The 21322-nt window shown below is 47.3% G+C and overlaps 1 protein-coding gene across 10 annotated transcripts in view; it reads right to left on the bottom strand.

Annotated features, from left to right (window-relative positions):
* CRTC1 (CREB regulated transcription coactivator 1) overlaps positions 1–21322 on the bottom strand; it is a 40069-nt gene that overhangs the window by 2857 nt on the left and 15890 nt on the right. For 2 of the 10 annotated variants that reach the window (XR_014186006.1, XR_014186007.1), the window contains exons 2-15: positions 21078–21194; positions 20623–20670; positions 17732–17869; positions 16912–16973; positions 16376–16470; positions 15750–15835; positions 15314–15357; positions 14893–15113; positions 12619–12752; positions 11808–12062; positions 9887–9988; positions 6401–6487; positions 5398–5578; positions 604–4621 (exon numbers count right to left, since the gene is read on the bottom strand). Coding sequence is in view for 8 of the 10 variants with exons in the window: in XM_082072337.1 (XP_081928463.1) it covers positions 4410–4621; positions 5398–5578; positions 6401–6487; positions 9887–9988; positions 11808–12062; positions 12619–12752; positions 14893–15113; positions 15314–15357; positions 15750–15835; positions 16376–16470; positions 16912–16973; positions 17732–17869; positions 20623–20670; positions 21078–21194 (1782 nt within the window). In the remaining 2 variants the exon portion in view is untranslated. Of the gene's footprint in view, position 1; positions 4622–5397; positions 5579–6400; positions 6488–9886; positions 9989–11807; positions 12063–12618; positions 12753–14892; positions 15114–15313; positions 15358–15749; positions 15836–16375; positions 16471–16911; positions 16974–17731; positions 17870–20622; positions 20671–21077; positions 21195–21322 lie in introns of those variants that run through there. The other 8 variants (XM_082072337.1, XM_082072338.1, XM_082072339.1 and 5 more) reach the window with 7 other exon arrangements.

The following is a 21322-nucleotide window of genomic DNA, read 5'->3' as shown; positions in this document are numbered from 1 at the left end:
AAACAGTAAACGTTATTTTACCCCTTCAGGCCTTTATTTTGAGAAAATTGGTCAAGCCCACATAAGGCAATATACACCAGGGTTAAACCCGCCCCCCCCGAGATAGTAAAATAAATAACACAATGAATAGAAGTACGTCATGTAGTGTTTCGTTTCGCAGTATAGAAATCCCGCACAATGGTTCTGTTTAAAAAGGTAAAAATGATTTATAATACACAGTTAGAATGTCGTCATGGTGCCCGCGTAGAAAACCGACATGCAATCCATGCCCACACTGCGCCGTATAAATAATACGCAACTGAAAATACAAAGAACAGGAACACTACAAATGGGTTTCTCTTTTTTTTTTTTTTCCTTTTTCCTTTTTCTAAAAAGAACGGACACAGGTAACGAGGCCGCCCGCGCTCACGTCGCCCTCACAGTGACAGGGGCCGCCCGGCGAGGAATGAACCATCTTTGGGGCGCACGCGGTGACCTAAAGGGTCTGGGGGCTTCTCCGCTCCCCACACACACACAGGGGGTTCAGGACGGTGCTCGTTAAGGGACGGATCTCAAGCCTTAATTAGTTTTTTCTACAGAAATCCAAGCGTTGATAAACAAGACCTTATTGTTTCGAGGGGAGTCAAAGGATTCCGTAACAGCAGACGCGGCTTTTGTACAAACAGCTCTTCTTCCACATCCACGAGTGTTCTTGTCGCGGGAGTTGGTCGTCAGGCACGTTCGTTAAGGAAAGAAAAACACAATTAAATTGAAAAGAAGGTTAGAAAGCGTACAAATAACTCAGGATTTCTTCCGTTAATTCGCAGCCTCTTTCTGGAAACCTTTGCCCCTCTTCCAATGAAGAAGAACGGCGCGGACGCCACCCGCGGCGCGTGTCCGCGGCCCCGCGGCGCAGGACGCTCCGGACAGCGCGGGGCCGCCCGCCGCCAGCACGAGTCCTGGGTCGCTTCTGAAAAATCACAGTATTTCATACACCGAAGGTTTATTCCTATTGTTTTCCCCGTTGTATTGGCAAACGCAACAGTCTAGCTCGGGAGCTTTTTAATATATATAGATATATTTATATATAAAAACACATTGTAGGGAGGGGGCAGGGGGCACTCAGCAGGTGTGTTTGGACAGAAACCCTTTGAGACGCCAGACAGTTTGAGCATCATTTAACCAAACAAGTTCTAAAGAATTGATTTGTTTGCGCTGCTCTCAACCATCCCCGGCGGGAGGAGGCAGCCGCTCGCCCTTACGCACAATTTGCCATGAAAACGGCACTCCTTTCCACTAAAATCCAATCACTTGCTCTGAAAACGCTCCACGTTTCTATGTGACAAGCAAATAGGTTTGGTTTTGCTTTATAAATCAGCCTTGTGGCTCCAGACGGTACAAACCGGGAGGTTCGGGGGCAGCTCCTCCGGGTCTCAAAGGGTGGGGACTAAAAGCAGCTTTTGTTTCCTGCCCGCGAGCGGGCGTACGAGATGAAGCGACATCTTGTCCCACACGGCGTCACCGGCTTCCCGCGATGACATCATCAGCATCCCACTGTGACGTCACCGGCTTCCTGTGATGACACCATCAGCATCCCACTATGACGTCACTGTCCTCCTTCCCACTCCCAAAGCACCTTTTCTCCGTCTGCCACGCACAAAAGGAACAAAAACCTGGATTTTCTCTCCACTAGATGGTCCCTAATTTTGACAGTTGCATCCAGACATGTTGGTTTGTTTTGTTTTTAAATTAAGGCCATTTTAAATGTCTACTTACAAGTCTGATAAACAAGATCTCTTATATACACACGTCGTTTAAAAAAAATGAGAAGGTAGCGATCTAGCGAGGGCTCCGGGAGGAATCTCAGCTCCTCTGCCGACGCTTCGCTCCGAAGTGACTCCGGATTTAAAAAAATAGATCACAACGGGAATTTACATGCAGAGGAGTCAGCAGAGCGAGAGCGACGGACACAGCCCCCCGAGGAACAACACGGACGGCAAGAAGCGTTTGCAACTCACGCTCTACCTGCGGCTGCTTCAAAGCAAAGGATTCCGAGTCACCTGTGCCCAAACTCCTCCTTTTTTGGGGGTATCGTCCTGGTCGGAACTATCTTTTTTTTTTTACAAATTTCGTCCTCCTTAAATGGAAAAAGCGTTAGCAATCTGAAACAAGCAGACAGCGGGAGTTAACGTGGACTGCTGGGCTTCAATCCCGACAAGAAACGCCTGCAACGAAGAAGCGGGAGGAACTTTCAACGGCGTGGGGAGGACAAAGAAGACAGAGGGAAGCGAGAACTAATGTTAAAAATAAAGCAACTTTCTTAGTGCAAATGGTCAACTAATGGCACAAACGTGAGCAAACACGCAGCCACATTAGAGAGATCCCGCGCCCATTCTGCTCAGCAGCGGCTGGCGGATCTCGGGGCGGCCTCGCGCCCATTTCTGGAAGCACACAGAAACCTAATATAACTCATTAAGGGCTCCTTCGTTAGCGCCGGCCAAAAACAGCCCCAAAAATGCCCCTCGAAGGGACGGGACAGGGGGAAGTGACGAGGGGGGTCATAAAAGTCACGAGAGCTGAGAAAGAACGGACGGGGTTTGGACAAAGAGCAAAACGCGAGTGGGAAGAGCAGATGTGGAACCACCAGGGCAAAAGAATTAAATTAAGAATTGAGACGCCACAACTGATCGTGATATGAAAACTAAACCGGCTCTTTTCTCGAGGCCGTATTTAACAAAAACGGACGCGGATGTGCAGCCGCAGTGCGTGGAAACGCTTTCCACTGGCAGGATTTGCTCATCTCAGGGCGTTGGGCACAATGTCATTGTTAATTTGTTAATAAGACTTAAAAGAATGTTAATTCGTAACCTGTGCTGAAGAGAAGAGTCATGTATTTACAGGGTCTGTGACGGGGCCCCTGGCGATTCCCACCAGCTTGTCAGGCTCTCCATACATCTTTAAATGCCTTTTGTCAATGTGATGAGAGCCCCTAGCGCAGAGGGTGGGGATCGGCCCCGATTCAGAGGCAACGGCTGGTTTGTTTGTTTCTCTTTTTAATCTGTTATAGATCAATGTGATTCACCAGCCCCTTCTCCTGCAGCACAGAATGTGAACGAGCACTAAACAGAAAGGCTGTTGTAACCTTCCCAGCATCTCCGCCTGCTCCAGGACACCCAGCTGGTCACCACTGGGTGTCCCCAGGGCGAACCCAGGCGTCTGAAGGTCCTGCCACCCTGTTTTGACCATATAAAAGGAAAACACCTCGACTCACCCTGGGCTTCCTTCCTCACTTCTGCTCAACACCTGCTAAAATTCCAGTTAGTTAAAAATACCTCTATATATATAATATATATAATAAATTTCTGGAATAAAAACACAAAAAAAAAAGTACTGTACAAGTATTATGTAGAGTGCTTCAACTGGCTGTATGTAGTTTAGCTACTGTCCTAATACCCAAATACTTAAATAAAAAATATAAATAATGGTAACAGAATAAGTAATGAATAAGAATAAAAAATAAAAAAAAAGTCGTCATATTTGAGCCAGGTAATGAATAAGAATCAAAACCAGAAAACGCTGCTCGCCCGTGGGGCGGGCGGTGCTGGAACGGCCCCGCTGCCCAGGACCCTCCCAGTCACACCAGAGACTCGCTCTGCACCCTCAGCCTCCTGTGTCCTTATAGCTGCTCTAGAACGCTCTGATCCTTCCTCCGTGCTAATCAAGTAATGAATTATAGTACTTTTTTGTGTGCTCAGAAATGCTATATATATATATGTATACATATATTTATAAATATATATATGACATATATATTAAAAAGGAAAAAGAAAAGCTTTACTAGTGTTTAAGGTTGCCTTTCTTGGGCTGCTCCCCAAGCGGGCGGGTTTGCTCGGGGCACGAGAAGAGGCGAGCGGGTGCGGGACGGGAGCGGAGGACACGGGAAGCGCAGCCGAGGGCGGCACAGCGGGAAGGAAGGAGCGTTTCGCGGGAAAAGCAGCCGTCACAAAGCAGAGTGGAACCGCCGCGCGGGGGGGACGGGGACGCGGTCGGTGTTTCCCCCTCCCCGGCTCAAACAGCAGCCAACGACTTGGTGCGTTCCAATCTCTCCACCCTCGGCTCTGAACCTTCCTCTCCTACCCGAAAAAAACCCCTTTTTCTAGTGCAAAGGATAAATTAACAACTTAACGCTGGAGCTTTGGTGGGAGGGGGCTCTGGAGAGGAAAAGGCCGACGGAAACTCCTTACTCATTCATGGCAACGAGTGGAAAAAGGGGTGAAATCCGGGGAGTGGGGGGTCTGCAGCACTGCAAGCTCAGAACGACAAGCGTTACTCATGGGACACGTCGTGCGGGATGGAGCCGCTGCTGTCGGCAGCTCCCGCTCTGGCACCGCCGGCCCGGCGCGGCTCTCGAGTCGGGCTCCCCGCGTCCCTCACAGCCGGTCCATCCTGAACGTGTCCTCTGTGGCGGGGTCGGTGAGGACCATGTCGGGGTCGTTCAGCATGTGGAGTCCATCCAGGGTTAAAGGGTCAATTTTGAGTTCATCCAGGGGGAACTGGGAATCCGCGTCGAAGCTGACGTCGCCCACCCCTGCCAAAGAGCTGGTCAGTTCTTTTGATAAGCTGGGGGGAGATTCTCCCGTCACTGCAGGGAAGAGGAAGAGAAAGGTGTCGGTAGGGCTTGGCAAATACACGTTCGCCAGGCAAACGCGTCATCAAACAGCTTGCAAAGATTCAGCAATAACTTCTTGGACTAAGGCTGAAGTTCAGATGAGAAGCATCTCCCCTGGTTTCCAGCAGGATGAATTACAGATCTATCAGAACACCCCAAAACCATCACAATGGCCTAAAACAAAGTAAAGTTCGCATGCATATATATATATATTTGGGAGCCACAAAGTGGTGTCACTTTGGTCTCTTTTCTCCCTCTCAGGTTTATGAGCAATAACCTTGATTTACTGACTGCAATCAGCAAGAGCCCTCAGCTAAAATATGGACCCAACTCCTGTTTTCTCAGCAGCCTGTGCAGAAATCATTTCCAAACGTCCAACCGTGACCAGATTCGCCACCATATGTGACACTAAAAACAAGCCTTTGTTGGCAAGCGCGGCCAGAGCAGCACGGGGAGGAGTCGGGGTCGCTCCACGGCGCAGTTCAGACATGGGGGAGGTTTGTAAGACAATTAGCGCTGCAGCTCTAACGCTTCGATGGGATGAAACCAGATGGGTGACACCAACATTTACACATTTAAACAACACTTTCAAAGGCAACAATCCCCTTTTCCTTTCTCGTCTCGGAGCAAGACATCGCAAAACAAAGAGAAACGCCAACACCATGATGGTTGTATCATAATGTTAGTATAATATACTATTATTATATGAATACGATATTAATACTTGTGGGTTTGAGGCGTCGTGTTACCTGTAAGAATGATGTTGGGGATGTTTCCATGGCTGGAGTAGTTGAGCTGCTGCGAGTCCTGCAAGCTGCCGTGGCTGCCGGTCAGCCCCATCATCGCGGCCTGCGAGTAGTTGAGGGTGGAACACGGGCTGTACAGGCTGTTGGAACTGATGGCGTTCTCGATCATGTTGAACTGCTCGAGCTGGAGACCAAGGCACAAGGAATTACGTTACCTCTGATCGTCAGGAAACACAGCCAAACAACTCACAAAGCTCAAGGCCGGGAAGTCGCGTGGAAAGAGACAGGCAAACAAATTCATCTTTAGGTTTTGTCCATCAAAATATGGTCTATTTTCATGGAACTCTCCGGAAGAGTTTACTGCCAAATTTCAGAGTGCGGGAGAATGAGGAGAGGGTGGATGCGAAAATAAAATTATTGCTGTTGATATCGTAAAGAAGAAAAGAAAAAACAGGTTTAAAACAAAATCAAACCCCCTGTAATTCATGCTGCTAACCCGGGGATCTGCCCCTCCAAGAGCAGCCCATGTTTTCCTGCCACCAGAGTGTGTTTCGCAGGTGAATGCATCGATGCACGAAGGCCTGGGGCTGCTCGCTCCATTTGGGCACCAGGCACGAGTTGTTTGCCAAATTCAGGGGTAAATACCGTTACCACCTACAAGTGAATCCTTCACAAATGCAACTACGGCCAGATATGCAGGGTTTTTAAAATTTCCTTGCGTTATTTTTAATCCAATCTACTTGGCAGAACACGTTTAAAAACACCTGCTACCATGGCTAGAGGGAGGGGATGGAGGAGTAGGGGAAACAACCCAAAGAAACCATAAGAAAATGAAATCCCTGAGTACCACAAACTCAAAATAACAGAAGTAAAACTACAAAATAACAGAAGTAAAACTACATGGACAAAACGTGAGCTTACATAAAATAATCAGAAGTCGATCTATATTTATTTTAAGCTGAAAGTGGCCGAAATAGAGCTGAAAATCGGAGATGAATTTGCTCACCTGGTGGGATAGGGCATTAGCCTGCCTAGCTGTCATCTGCTGATCATAATAGGAGTCACCAAATACACTCCCCAGAATGGAAGAATGCTGAAAACAAAACAGAGTCTTTATGGTGCAAAGATCTCACAACAGACGTACCACGGCGTGCGAGTGGCTCCAGCCTGCCGACCGACTCTTCTCCGCGTCAATTAGCAGCGCCCTTTATTGTTACCAACCACTAATCAGCAGCGAGTTCGTTAAACGTTGGTATTTCCCTCCGAGACACAAACCCTTCCGCGCCACGCGGCCTTTTGAGCACAAAAATACGGTCAAGTCAACCCAACAAACGTCCTGACGGAGGACACACAACACGTAAAACTCCGGATTTATGGAAACAGACGAGTGCGCTACGGGACACGGGGAATAAAGTCAACCTGCACCTTCGGTTCTTTTTTGTGATAAACCCCGCACAGCGAGATTGTGTCTTGTTTAAAACTGCCCCAAATTCTGATGCTCCAGCTGAAACAAAAAATAAACGTCTAGTGCCAAAGTGTCTGCAAAAGACAACGGGCATGGAGAGCTGGTATCCATCCTGAAAAAACTGCAATACCTCCTGCAGGATTTTCCAGCTGTTTTGTCTACGCATTCAAAGAGGAAGGCTACACATTTTCTCCTTTAAAAACCTAATGGTATATGGAATTAAGCCTGGGAAATAGCGGAAGAGTCAGAGCAGACACCAGAGGTTCAAGCACTGAACGCAGCCAGAGATGGAGACGCTTGGAAAACACGGGATGTCCACAGAGTGAGCATCACAATTCCAGCAAACACCCCACTTTGAACACTCTCCCTCCGCTATCCGGGGACGTCTCCGTGCAGCCTCTTTGCAGGTTGCTCACAAGAAAAAGAATGGAAATCTTGTCTAAAAATCCTGGGTTGCCCACAACCTCCATGAGAGGGGGTGTCAGGGAAGAAGCAGCAATATATTCTTCTTAAAGCAATATGTTCTTTTTAAAGTGAACAGAAACCTTCCCGTTCAGCCGGAATCCTGATCCTCAAGGCTGATTAAATAGAGCCTGAGCCAAGAACAGCGTTTTATGGACAAGAAGAAGGTTCTGATTCACTTTCCCGGGCGTTTATGACCTGTCACAGCAATGAGCACAGAACAATAATGGCATCAGAGAATGATTCTGTGATCTTTGCAGCTTAAGACCCTGCTCGATGCCTCCTCAGAAGCAGGTACACGTGGAAAATGGTTGTGATTGGACCTGGTCTTCTAATTAATCACCTGGTCCCCGAAGCTCCGGCACCTGCTCTGTCCCTTGGGTGCGTTGGGGTTACAAGGGAGTTCCCAAACATCCCAAGAGCCACGTTACCCCCGACAAGAGGAAAAGCAAAGCGCTACTTACACAAACCCCACCTTTTTCCTTAGAGCGCTGATGGCTGCCGTGCTGCCCTGTCACATTTGGATCACCTGCTCAAAATCCATGTTATTCGACCTGCTCTGGGTGCTAATTTTGTGCTTTAAAAGGAAGGGAAAAGGTGGAGCAAAGCCAAGCACGCGGATCAGGACCAGCCCAGCTTAACTCTATCACGGAAAACCCGTCCCATCTGAAGTGGTTGGCACGGCTCCGCACCTGGGCGATGGTTTCTGATTTCTAATGCTCGACGTGAATCAAATGCAGTTCGCACCGGCCCTAGAAACACAATGACTACTCGAAGCTCCAAAGAGAATCAAGGTGGTTTTGTTCCTCTAACTTCTGACATTTCATTTTTCCAGGAGGTTTTCAGCAGTAGCACAAACCCTAAAATCTGTGTATTCCTCTAAGCATCAACCCCACCCTAAAACGTCTGGGCAACCTTAAAAATAATCAACAGGAGACCAAAATCTATTTGTGCGGTTCTACATTAGTAACTCCTAACAAAACATACAAGCCATATTTATTCCTCAGCTCTGAAGCATCCCGGTTATTACATCTGTAAGCACTGAAACTCCCAAAGGAAATCAATTGGGAATGTCATTACTTCAACACTTCCGAGTCCTAGAGTAATTTATTGACAACTCTGTGAGAAACATCTTGCTAACACCGCCTCCTCCAGAAACACGAGCCGAGGTCTGTTTTGTCAACAGTACATCTTCTTGGGTTAATGATGTGGTGACTGCAAGAAAAAAACACACCCAAACCACAAAACCCCTGGCTTGAATTATTAATCTAAAAATACATACCATATTATGCAGTACACAGCCATTCCACTAAAAAACCAAAGCGGATTTCTATCTAATTGGAACAGTATGGCAGGTGCTAGAGGAGAAAAGCGCGGGAGGAATAAAGGAGGCGCTGTGGATGAAAAGCCATGCAAACACCAAGCGAAACTACAGCAGAGCTTTTCAATCCGTGTCCAAGCAGAACAGCTCGGGTAACCGCATCTCAAACACGGGAACAGAGAGCTGGAGATGCGCGAGGGTGAGAGAAACCACTTGTGCCGAATGAACCGTGTGCGGGGCAAAAATCCAGCGGCAGATTCCTGGGTTAGAGCGAGTCACTCGTTGCTCAGATGCGCTGCGGAGTGATTGCACCTAAAATCCATCAGAGCAACAGGAGCCACACACAGGACACGGCAGAACCGGCGGGAGCGGAACGAAGGGAGAAGTTAAGAAGCAATTAAGCAAGGGTTAAGAAAATCCAGACAGTCCTGCCACTCGGCCCTCGTACTGAGCTCACCAGCGCCCTGGCCCTGGCTAATGGAAGGAGAGCCGAAGCTTCTGCTTTGGAACCACTTATTTAGATAGGATCCTCCTTACAGCCTTCAACGATGAAACAGAAAACGTATTTTCGGACTTTGCTGTGATGCTCTCTGAGAATCTCCCTGCGCTTCTCCAGGTGGGATTTCGGAAAAGCGCAACCATACGGAGATATCGGAGCAGCAGGTTATTTCTGTACTGAAAACGCGCTCGCCTCCTCACATTAGGGGCAACCCGGGTTCTAACGGGCTTGCTGCTGGCTGATAAAAATTCCCCTTTGTAGGAAGTAAAACCAGCCAGCATGCGAGAAAGCGTGTTTACTAACCCAGCACTTGCAAGCTCACAGGATACAACTCTAATGGTAGGAGCATTTTCTCCAATGTTTTCTTCCAAAGTGCACACAAGGGGTATTTAGTGCCACAGGAGTTATCCTGCTGCAGCAGACACTTGAGTTTCTGTCTCTCTCCCTCAGCTGTCAGCTCCTGGGTGACATTGCTAATTAAAGGGGTCCACCCGCAGGTTCTGTCCATGGTACACCCCAAAATTCGCTGCGTTTTAACAGCGTTCAAACAGCAGCTTCGCTCAATAAAAAGGCAATTCACCAGCTATTGAAAAACTCTGGCACCGCATGGAAACTGCAAACGGGATGAGACATCGGTAACGCATGAGGCACACACAGTTACGGTGAGACAACTATGGGTCGGTGATGGAGACTCGACTACAAACGAACACGAGAAGCGAGGCCTGGGAAGCACAGAGGCCCTTACTTGAGGGGAGCTGCCGGGAGAGAAGCCTTGATTGGAGACAGGAGAGGTGGGAGACTGGTTGGCTGGGGAGCCAGCATTACTGCGGTACTGCTGGAGTGACGCCTACAGAACGACACAGAGTTAAAGACCGTGGCACCGATGGAAGGTCGGAAAATCATCGACTTCGAGGAAGCTGCGAGAAATCACCCTCTTCAGCAATTCTTGGCTAAGACGTGGTCTGGGCTGACCGAGCAGCTGTGCTGGTGTACAAGCAAAACCACTTAAATATTTGCTCACTGGTGGGTCTGGAATGGCCTGGGTGCGTTATTGCGACCGAGGCGGAAAATCGAGCGGACTGGAATCCTGCTCAAAGCTGCGTCTGCCCCCGGGACATGGAACTGACCGTGTCTGAGAACCCACGCTACCTTCTCCAGGTTTGTATTGGTTATATTTCCAGTGTTCTCAGCCGTCTTGAGAACACAGCTTCAAAGATTTACCTTTTTTTAGTCATAAAGAACCCTGGATTTGAACAAATTCATCTCAATGGCATTTCAACAGAATGTTGCACTAATTAATGTAAACAGTAAGTGCAACTCTTCTCGTTATTCCTTTAGAGACTAACAGAGGACAGAGGAAAACCTGCAATCCAGTAGTTCTAAGCAAAGGAGTAATTTAATCAGACAGCTGTGCAGTGTGGGAGAACGCTGTCCCACCAATGCTTCCTGACTCCAAATTCTTCAAATCTCAAGAAAATAGGTCTTAAATCTTTTTGCTCTGCATTGTTACTTACGCCCTTTAAGCAGCCACCCAAATTACAGCAAAATGAATTTCAATATTGCTTCACAAAAACTGCATAAACGTCGTCAATGAGACTGTAATGCAGCCTAAATGGCTTTTTGGTGGCCTAGCTTTAAATTCATTTATGAGTCTTTCAGTTGCTTTACAAGATAAGCACAGCACCCTAAAAGTTAAGGTTATAAAGAAGTTTAGGATGGGGAAAGCAACACAGAAAGCAAAGAATGAAAATCAGAATCATCTGTCCTGGTAGCTACAGACTAGAATTCAACCATCCAGACCCATTTAGAGCGGGTCGGTATCCTCTCCGTCTGTCCTTCCCCTTCCAATCCTGAGGGAGAAGCAGCTTCTTTCCAGCAGCGCTGATTTATCAGCGTCAACTGTTAAAAATTTCATCCGCAACCAAGTGCTGGATCAACAGACAACGGTTTCTTCTCATTCTCAAAGCCGTTCCGGCCCCAGCCCAGCTCCTACACGAGCTGGGAAACTCTTCCCTCGCTGGCCGGCAGCCCTGACCTTGCTCCGCATTCGGGATTTTCGTATGCAGAGAGACACCGTTTGGTAACAGAGCCCCTGAAAACCAGCGAGAAATCTGTCCAGAATTCATTGCTGTATGTGTGCACACATCCCATTTCTGTGGGGCACCTGGAGGCAGCCACAAATCCAGTTTTTGAGGATAATAATGTATGTCCTAAAATCCCTTAAAACGAGAGGGTTCTAAATATAGAAAGTATAGGAAATACCTGGTTCTCTCCAGTTTTTGGAAAACCCTTGTTAGCCAGTTTCTTTGTCAAAGTTCTGTTAACCCCTCCAGTCTATAACACATTGTATAGCACACAACGTGTTGGGGGCGCTTGAATATGTATCAATCCAACGGCAGCAGCGAGGTATGAAATCAATGCCCATATAGTTAAGCTGGTCTAATAAACCACAGGAGTCATAAAGGACACCACTTTGGGAAAATACGGCCATTCTAAGCGCACATTAAGACCAAGTTTTCCTCTGTAAAACGTTTAAATGTGGATTCAACCCAAACCATTTTAAGTCTGCTTCAGGCTCGGCCTAAAATTCTCTTTATGACAAGGGCCGATCTCCCACACTGCGCTGTGCGCTCCAGGTTTCCCAAAGGAAAACTCTTGTCGCTTACCGAGTTGATGTCGATCCCCATGGAGGGCTGGCTCTGGCTGCCCGGGGGGGACTGCGGGATGGTGGACGGTACCGTGACGGAGAGCGGGGGGAGCTGCGTTCCTCGCTGCAAAGCGGAGCTCTGCATTAAAGGCGTGTTCTGCGGCAGGGTGCTCGCCACCTGGGGCTGCTGCTGCTGCTGCTGGGAGGTTGTCTGGGTAAAAAACGGGTACGGGGGAAGCTGCTGCTCCAGAGACAACGCGTCCATAGCCACGGCCTTAAAGAGAAGAACCAGAATCATGCACGCTGGCAGGACGTTCCCTTCATTTTCAAGCACATCAAGTGAACTCTGCACAGTCAATCTCCCAAGGCATTTAAAAAATGTTACCTAGAGGTTCAGAAGCAATCAAGAACATGTCTTAAAAGACGTAATGTCCCCTCCAATGTACACTAAACAAATACTCGAAAAGCCCAGTTGAACATGCAGGTCAGGATCGACAGCCCAGGCAGTCAGGGAGTCACACTTAGCAAATCCATTTATAAAACTAATTGAGCTTCTCTCATGCATTAGAGACATCTGCAGATTTCACTATTAACTTTGAGACAATACTGTCACAGAAAAGTATCCCAATAGATGGTTTTTATTACGGTTCTAGAAAAGCAAAAGTAAAATCTGTCCCCTCTACAAACTCTTCTTGAGGCACTGAATTAATGAACATGTTTAAAGAAAACTAGAGAGCAAGAGGGATGAAGTTACAGCCAGCTTGTTCTCAGGTGGAGTGAAACAATTCCTCTGTGACTTAAAAAATGTGATTCTCTGAGTAAGTTCCTACCTGAGTGATCGGTGACAGAGGGGAGAGCGTAGGAGACATCTGCTGCGACTGCGTCCGCCTGGAGTCGGCGCTCAGGGACAGCGGGCTGACGGCCGGCGGGCGGTGCTGCTGCGACGGCGCTGCCGGCGTCATCCCTGCCCACGGACAAGAGAAACCCTTCAGCGACACGTGTGTGGAGGTAACGACCCAAGCGACGAGAAACGAACGGCGCTAAGCGGACAACCACTCAATGCAAAGCGCTGAATGTGCCTCGGCCAATCAAGCTGAAACTAATCTGCAATTAATTTTGTCACGCTGAAGAGCACCGGGATGAGAGGAGGATCCCTGTGGTTTATCGCGGATAAAAATCAGTCATGGTTGTGCGGGTTCGTGCACAGATACTGACTTGACATTGAGACAGGCAGAGAAGTTTCGGGGGTTCACTGAAACCATTGGTATCGCTCTCGCACACATTGGACCCAGGAGAAGCACGTTCTGCTCTGTTTGCAAGGGCTTAAACTTCCGGAAGAAGATAACAGATCCTATAACAAGATTAATCAGAAGGGCACTTGCGATCTTATGAAAGTAAACTAGGCGTTTAATGGAAAATGCAGAAGAAAAACTGGTCGCACAGGAAGTGCTCCATTTTTAACGGCATAGCAGTGCGCAGGAAGGCAGGAAATACCCTTCACACTCCAAAGAGCCATGACCTGGCAGGGATAAACAACTCAAGTATTGCCATTTTCTTCAAATTCAAGACAAAAAACTCCAGTTTTGAAACCTTTCCTTATTTTCTGCCTCACCCTAGAGGAGCCGAGACACCCTGGGAAGTGATTTCGGGACAACGCAGCCAGCGAGCTGCTCTTCTCGAGCCGCCAGAAAGGAGGAATTCACAGGAGCCCGCGAGCTCCTCGGCACTTGGCAACGCGCGGGGCTGCAGGCAAAGCGCCAGCGAGCCAGGAAGGCCGGGCTGCCAAGGAGCCAGCGGGCAGAGCGGCCGAGCGGCGCAGACCCGCAGGCTGCCCGGCCTGCTCCGCCATGCTTCCAAACCAGCAGCACGTCGCCGAACGTGGCAGCAAAGGGACAAACTCAAACGCACAAACGCACGCTGTGAAACCACCAGCGGTTCTTGTGTGACCTGCCAGGTGTTTGCTTCTCCACCTTTTCTCGGGCGACGCACAGAGCTCCTGCAAAAGGTTCCAAAGCGTTTCTGTTTTGTGCTAAAAAGCCAGAAGCTAAAGAGAGGCGGGGAAGGGTTGGGAAAAATCAGTTCAAAAAGCACCAAACGCTGACTGTGCCAATGGCTAAACTACGGGATAGTGTCCACAGAGAAGCAGGAATATCAGCAATGAGTGTATGTTTCCAGTTTGTTATGTCTTTGATAGATCAGGAAATGTTTCCAAAGCAGTTATATACTTACTAGTTTGGTTTTACACCGCTTACTTTGCTAATTACGGGTACAGCAAAAAATGTAGAGACCCAATCCGGCCTAAGTCCATTCAAGTAGTTTCTTTCTTTCTCTACACAAAATTGCTCTCTTTGCACAAACTCGCTCAATTCCACTTGAGCAACAGCCCAAGTCGTTTCTCCAAAACTCTGCACAGTCCCTTTTGAGACCAGACAATTGGTTAAAAGCTGCTGAAAGCTGCTGACCTGCTCTGTACTCAAATGGTTAAAGTGCCTTCTTGCTTCACTCTTAAATACAACTGCTCAGTCACAACACGACGTTAACCTGATTACAATTATTTCCTTTTCCCAGTATAGGAAAGGATTTTTAAGTGGGTAAGGGAATTCTGCCTAACACAGGAAATATACTTGTATTTTTAGATACAGGACCTTATTGCTATTCTAGGAATCAACTGACTGCAATTGTCATTGACAAGAAAAAAATGCAAACCCCTTCACAACCATCCTCCATCTGCCCCAGAGAAGTGACTGAAAAAGTAACAATCACCAGCGTAGGCTACTCACCTATGAGGTTAAATTAAATCCTGAAACGATCGGGTGACCAGCATGAATATTGCCAGCATGGCAAAGAATGCTTGTTCGTGTGGGGTTTTTGTTTGGGTTTGTGTTTGGTTTATTTTTAAAACCAATAAACAATGAAAAAAAAAAGCAGATTTAGGCACCAAGATGAGAAAAACGAAAGACAATTTGTAAGTCATCTAAGTAAATAAAACTTGTTTACAACGAAACGTCAATCAACAGTGAGGCGCAGTTACCTCTCAGCCAAATTAACTGGAGATAAGTGCCACATCACGGCCAACGCGCACAAGGAGCCGGGGTCTGCCCTACCCTGCGTGGCGGTGCCGAGGCCCAGGTGGGTGAGGTTGGCAGCGAGGTTCCCGGTGCTGCTGGAGCTGCTCAGGGCCGGGAAGGTGGACTCCTCGGGGTCCAGCGGCGTGGGCAGCGGGGACGGGAAGTGGATGTTGGTCAGGTCGGGCAGCGAGCCGCCCGTGTTGTGCGTGGCAGGAATCAGCGTCGTAGTGTTCTCCTGGTCGGCTGATGGGAAGATGCTAAATGAGGGAGAGAAAAAAGAAAAAGGATACATCTCAGCTTAAATTTCAGCCTTTTTGAAAAAGGAAAGCGCCCTCTATAGAATTATATATAGTATTTCTGATAAAGCAATCGGAAAACTCACAAGAGGACAGTCAATATACAATATTCTTCCTTAAGGATCTCAATGCTCTTTGAAACAAAATTGCTCAAAACTTACTTGATTCCTGGAACTTCACATGATTTAGGTCTTGATGAGCCAGTCTGAAAGAGAAGGAAGGGGTTTTTCAAGGCAAAGCACTGCTAGAGATGCATGTTTAGGACTCATTTCAATTAGTCTCATCTCATCTATTTCTACAGAAATATTTCTATTCTTCTACACAAGAGCTCTGTGAAGCCCTTAGAAGATACCTGTCACCTTTTTTGCATTATTGGCCCAACAGCGCTCAAATGTAAAGAGTTTAAATCCAACGTGCATGCACACATACATATAAAGCGCCTTTCTGATCTAATGTTTAGTGATTTGTTGCTAAATATAGCATTTAATCTCTAATCTCCGCAAGTAGTTTGTTTTGGTTGACAGTATTTAGAGCACTAATTTATCTAAATATGTTTAGAAACTAAAATCTCTCCACTTTACAGTGTGAGATTCCTACCTTTTTAGTGTCCCAGCCTTGCTTGGAGAGGGCCTTGTCCGCCTCAGAGGTGCTCTCCTCCATCCCAGGGACCGCCAGCAACAAAACTAAAACATGGCAACAGAAGGAATCAGATCACAATATTAAGCTTCTCAGTAAGAAATGTTCAGACTGGAAGTCTAACCATTTGAAAACTTAAATAACCTATTAACAATGAATATGAAACAGTGGCACTCCTCTGTTACGAGAGCAAAATTCAAAACCAGATAATACTTAAAACAAATTGGCTTCTAATTTAGTCTGCTTAGTTTGCCTGGTTGACTGGGTTAGGGAACTGACAGCAGAACAAGGGCCAGCAGAGGGCACCAGAATTGTTGGTGTGGAGCTGCAGCTTCTCAGCAGATCCGTTACTCGAGAGTACTGTCTGTACGGAAAATGTTCTATCAGCTTTGGATAATGTTGTCTGGATTTCAGTACCCAGTAGAGTAAATGTGGCGCTTTGTTCCAGTTCCACTCAATCTAGAAAGTGTTCTGCACACATGTGTTCACAGAAATACATCAACGCCAATACATGTGATATAAGTTGAAGTGCGATGCTTTGAATGTTACAAGTATTTTTCCTGGTTTTGGGGTTTTTTTCTGTTTACCTCTTTTCTGCTGCATGTCCTGTGACCCTCCTGAAAAGGATTCTTGTTGAGCTGGAGTCATAGTACTCTGGTGCAAGGCAGAATCGGAATTTGTCCTGAAAGGAAGGCAAACCCAACATTTTTACTGCCAGTTTCTCTAAAGAAACGAGTGCTTCATCTCAGACAGATGTAACCAACTCAGGAAAACCTAAATACCCCGCGTTAAAACACCAAAATCTGGCTATGGCATATACCTGGCACAGGTTCCTTGTGAAACAATCAGTTCGCAGAACAAGTTTGAAGAAGTAATTGTTTCAATAATGGGATTGAGAGGCATACAGGCTAAGTTGGTTGCTGTAGTTAGAAAATAATTTTGTACACTTTATTAAGATAAATAATGCAATTTTTGAGTTGAAAGCTGCTTATACATACTTTGGTTATGCCAGTTTTTGAAAAGAAAGCATCCCTATTTCACAGGGAGGGAAAACAAAAGAAGAACCATAATGCAGGTGTTGTAGGATCAGAGAACACAGTGCAAATCCCCACACGCTGCTCACCTCCTCCAGCTCGTGTCTGATGGGGGCGACAGGTACACGGTGCCGTACGGACAGCTGTCCACGTGACGCCGCAGTTAAGGCAAGAACACCACTTGCTCAGTTAAGCAGGACTCCTGTTTGAAATGTTTTTCTAAGGAATAATCCAAACGACCCTGTCAGAACCATGAAGCTCACATGAGAAAGGCAGCAGAACCCCTGTGGGGAACGTACTGACTTTAAAAGGACACTCAGAGCAAAATATCACCTGTATTGTTGTGATGTTTGAGCACCAGGACAACCATTCTCCTTCTCCCTTTCTGAGCATCAACTCCCACCCGAGAAACCGTTGTCTCCCCGCTCTCCCACTCACACGTCCCCTTTCACCCATCCAGTCTGACTGCGGCACATTTTAAGCCAGTCAGAAATAACAAGTTAATTCATTTTAAGAAATAGCGCTTGGCAAACGCTAAACTGATGAATCAACTTGTAATAAAACGCACAACGAAGAGCAAAGAATTATTCTGGGTTGGATTTACTCAGTTCTGAAGGGACACTCAGTTCCACCAAGACTGCCTTGCCTTTTCCACCAAAGGATCTCAAACCGCCTCATCTCTGTGTGGATCATTATCCCCACTTAGAGCTGAAGAACCAGAGAAAGGTAAACGTTTACTCTACAAAAGAGTAGGTATTGCTAGACTAGATGACAGTTCAGAACTCTGCGGAGATGGGAAGGAGCTCCGCAGATGACGAGCAGGGGAGGGAGAAGGGAGCTGGAGAAACAGAGAGCTGTGATATTGTTCAAAAGGTCGGTGTTCGCTGCCAGCCATGAACCAAAGGATATTTGTCTTCCATGTTTATCCACAGAGAGAGGGCGCCGGTGCGGGGAGCCGAGACGGTTTCTGTCGCGATACACTCTGTCCACCAGCCCGTGGTGCCGAGTCGTTCTGCTTGTGTCCAGCCCCGACGACTGAAAAGGAGTCTGAGAGAGACACGTGAAGTCATAAGCACAAAGACACAAGCACGAGCAGTCTGCCCAGAACCTATTCAGATTGTACGTATTGGATATGGACAAGCATAACCATGTAAATTCTTCCTCCGACGACATTTTCGCTGTAGCCATGGAAAGCAATTCCCAAGGCTGTCTCCTCAGACGGAGATCAGAGACAAGCAGAGGCAGATCATGCTCGACCTGCCCTCTCGCACACCAGCGCTGCTCTCCAACCTCTGTATCTCTCAATTCCCGTCGTGAGCGTGGCCGGAGCCCCCGGCCGCGGGTTGCGGCCATTCCCCGGTGCAGCATGCAGCATGCGTCCAGAGGAACATGCTGAGCAACCAGAGCTCCAGCTCCCAGGGCAGGAGATGCGGGAGGAGGATGCACAGTGAGCCCGACATTCAGCGCCACGCTCCCTCCAGCCTGCGCTCAGCCCTCCTCTCAGCAGCGTTATTTTAAGGGGACACTGATCGAACTAAAAGAAAAGCAGTTTCCTTCCTCCTCTGTCCAGAAAAAGTTACGGCAGCCAATATTTTTGAAGCGCTTCGGGTTGCGCGCTGAACCCAGGTGGGCTGATTCCACCTTGAATCTTATCGGTGCCGGTATCTTGAAAGCGTTTACTTGTCAGCGAGTGATTGCAGAGAATGAGGATGGATGGCAGAGAAAAGACGGGGGGGATAAATTCCCAGGCTAAACTGGAAAACTCGTCCAACATTTTCAAAAGCCCATCTCAGCGTGTACCGATGGGTGGGGGGGAGGAAGCACCGAACGGTCAACCCCTGCTCATACTTTAACAGCAATATATGGGTCTCTGGGGGGAGGAAAGGGAAAGAAAAAAGCTGGAGTCTTGCAGTCCCTGCCAATGCGAACAGCTTTGCCGAGTCCCTCAACACCATCTGCTTGGAAATCCAAAATTTCCTCCTCCATTCAGGTGCTGCTGCACGTGGCGAAAGCACCGTCCTGTCTGCCAAGCCAGGAAGCCATCTGGCTCCCACATTCATCTCTTCTTTTTTCAAGTGTCCAGCTTTGGCCGCTTAAATGATTATTTCTAAAAGATTTTACATTTATTTTTAAATGCTTTCTTTGTAATAACTTTTTAAAGCGTGTCTCTACCATTCTAAACTCTTTTCAAATATTAGTCTCCTCTCCTCTCTGCACACAACCTGTGGTAATAGAAATGGATGCAAAGGGGTGTTTCGTTTCTCATTCCAGGGCCAACACTGTATATGCAGCAGAATATTGCTCAGGTCACCAAGGGACCAACAAGAGCACAGTGACTTTTTACCATTAAGATCAGTGTTTTGCTTCAGTTCCTTAGCAGGTGTGAATTGCTCGTGTGAAGACTTGGCAACTTCAAGTCATAGTGTCTCAATTTCAAGCAATCGAAATTAAAACAGTTGGTTTAATCTCTGCTGCAAACACTAAACAAAAATCGAGTTCCAGCCAACCAGGCACCACACAGGACTGGGAATATTTAACAAAAGGCCTCAAACTCTTTCTTTGTACTGTTGTTACAGCAATTCTACCCCAAGAGGCGGCAAAACGTGCAAACACGTGCATGCTTGGGAGGCCAAAGGAGAAGCAATTGTGGTCTCAGCCGCAATGGTGCTAAAAAAGAAGCCAGTCTGATGGCCACAGAACGCAGACCTCACCTGGAATTTAGAAGGAAGCCAGTGCATATTAGTATACAGACAAAAAGTTGAATGCAAAAATAGTTATGTCTTAAGTTTTCCCCTTTTTTAGCATAACTTCCACGTAAAAACACAACAAACTTGAGCACAACAGTGGCACAAGGAAACCCAGATCATGCCCCTTCACAGGGCTGCAATTCGCAGAGCGGGGAGTTTGTGGTCAGTGCTGTTCACCGGCTTTCCAGGAACAACGATCCCGAGTGAATCCCTGACTCGCTGACGGAAATCAGAGGATGATCCAAACACCTGCACAAACAGGTATCACCTCGCAGGGGTCTGGCGCTCTCAGCAGCCAGCCCAGGAAACCTGCTCGGGACCAAACACCCGGCAACTAACATCCCCAGCCCCGCGGATCTTTAACGAGAGTCTGACTGGGATTTGAAAAACAAAACAACACAACACAAAATACCCACAACAGACCTGAGCGTCCGAAAAACGTTCCAGGATTTGACATCAGAACCAAAACTCCACTAAACATTAAAAAAGGCAGCAAAATACAGACAGGAAGGAAAAAGCTCAGCGCTCTAAAGCAACAGTGTCCCTTTAAGATTTATCACGGCATTGATTTAGGAATCAAAACGAGCAAGGTGGACGAGGGGAAAGCGAGGAGCGGCACCTACTGCCAGGTCAGGTCTTGGTGCCTCCTGGAGACAAGCAGCATTTGGGAATAATTCTGCCTCTGCAGCTGGAGCTGAACATGCAGGCCAAGTGCACATGCTCAGAGACGGCTTAAACCACAGGCCAAGACAGTGCCAAATAAACCGCCGCCTGCATCAAATTAATCCCCCGTAAATCATACGTAATCACACGACAGACCATAGCAAGTCCGGGGAGTCTGGACAGGAATTATGATGCATGTTCCAAACTGGGATGCATAGCAAAACCTGTATTTATGTGACAGACCAGAACTCCTTCGGAGCTGGGCCAGTGAATCAAATAAATACTGTGCATACCAGAAAAAGTGTAACGTGTGCTGAAATACGTATCTACCTGGGCAAACAGCACGCCAGTCCTAAATACGTATTTGCACAAACCTAAATACTTGTTTACCAAAGAGACAGGAACTGCTCCAAAGGCTTCTGCCAGAGCTCCGTTGTGCTGTAAATGCAAAGAACCAACATTCTCAGACACTGCTGCTCTCAGCAGAGACGCCCGGACAGGCTGCAGCTCATCAGCACATCCAATAAATATCTTACGGCAATTTCATCGTATGTCAGCTTCAAACTGGAAAACCTGGAAAGCGCTCGTCGCTGATACAAACACATGGTTTGAATTGTGTTGCTTGTCGCCATTTGTTATGTGTAACAGCATCAACTTGGGAATTTTGTGTGTGTGTGTAAAACACATATAAAAACCTGGAGTTTAAGGACAACTTCTTGCTTTATCTTCCGCTAGTCATTCATAACTTTTTGAATACTCACTTCCAAGGACTCTCTTACAGAAAAAAATATCATCCAGGCACAGCATTAATGACCAAAAAGCAGGAAATACCCAGTGGAACTCACCTGGAAGGGCAGATCCATGGCACTGTTCCCAATCTGGTTGACGTTGGGCAGCGACCCGCCGTAGTACTGCCCGCGGCTCTGGCCCAGTTGCAAATATTGGGTTTTCTGCAGCTGTAACTACAAGAAAAAGAGGAAGAAATTGTAAGGGCAACTCATTATTTTCCAGCTGTTTTAACTAACTCAACTGGACACCATGTCCATCATCACCCAGGACGGATACCATAGGTAAGTGTTCTTGCTTCTTG

The sequence above is a fragment of the Streptopelia decaocto genome, assembly GCF_964273445.1.
Source record: "Streptopelia decaocto genome assembly, chromosome: 24".
NCBI classification, from domain to species: domain Eukaryota; kingdom Metazoa; phylum Chordata; class Aves; order Columbiformes; family Columbidae; genus Streptopelia; species Streptopelia decaocto.
The sequence above is the reverse complement of the archived record's forward strand: the minus strand, read 5'-3'. Positions and strand labels throughout refer to the sequence as shown.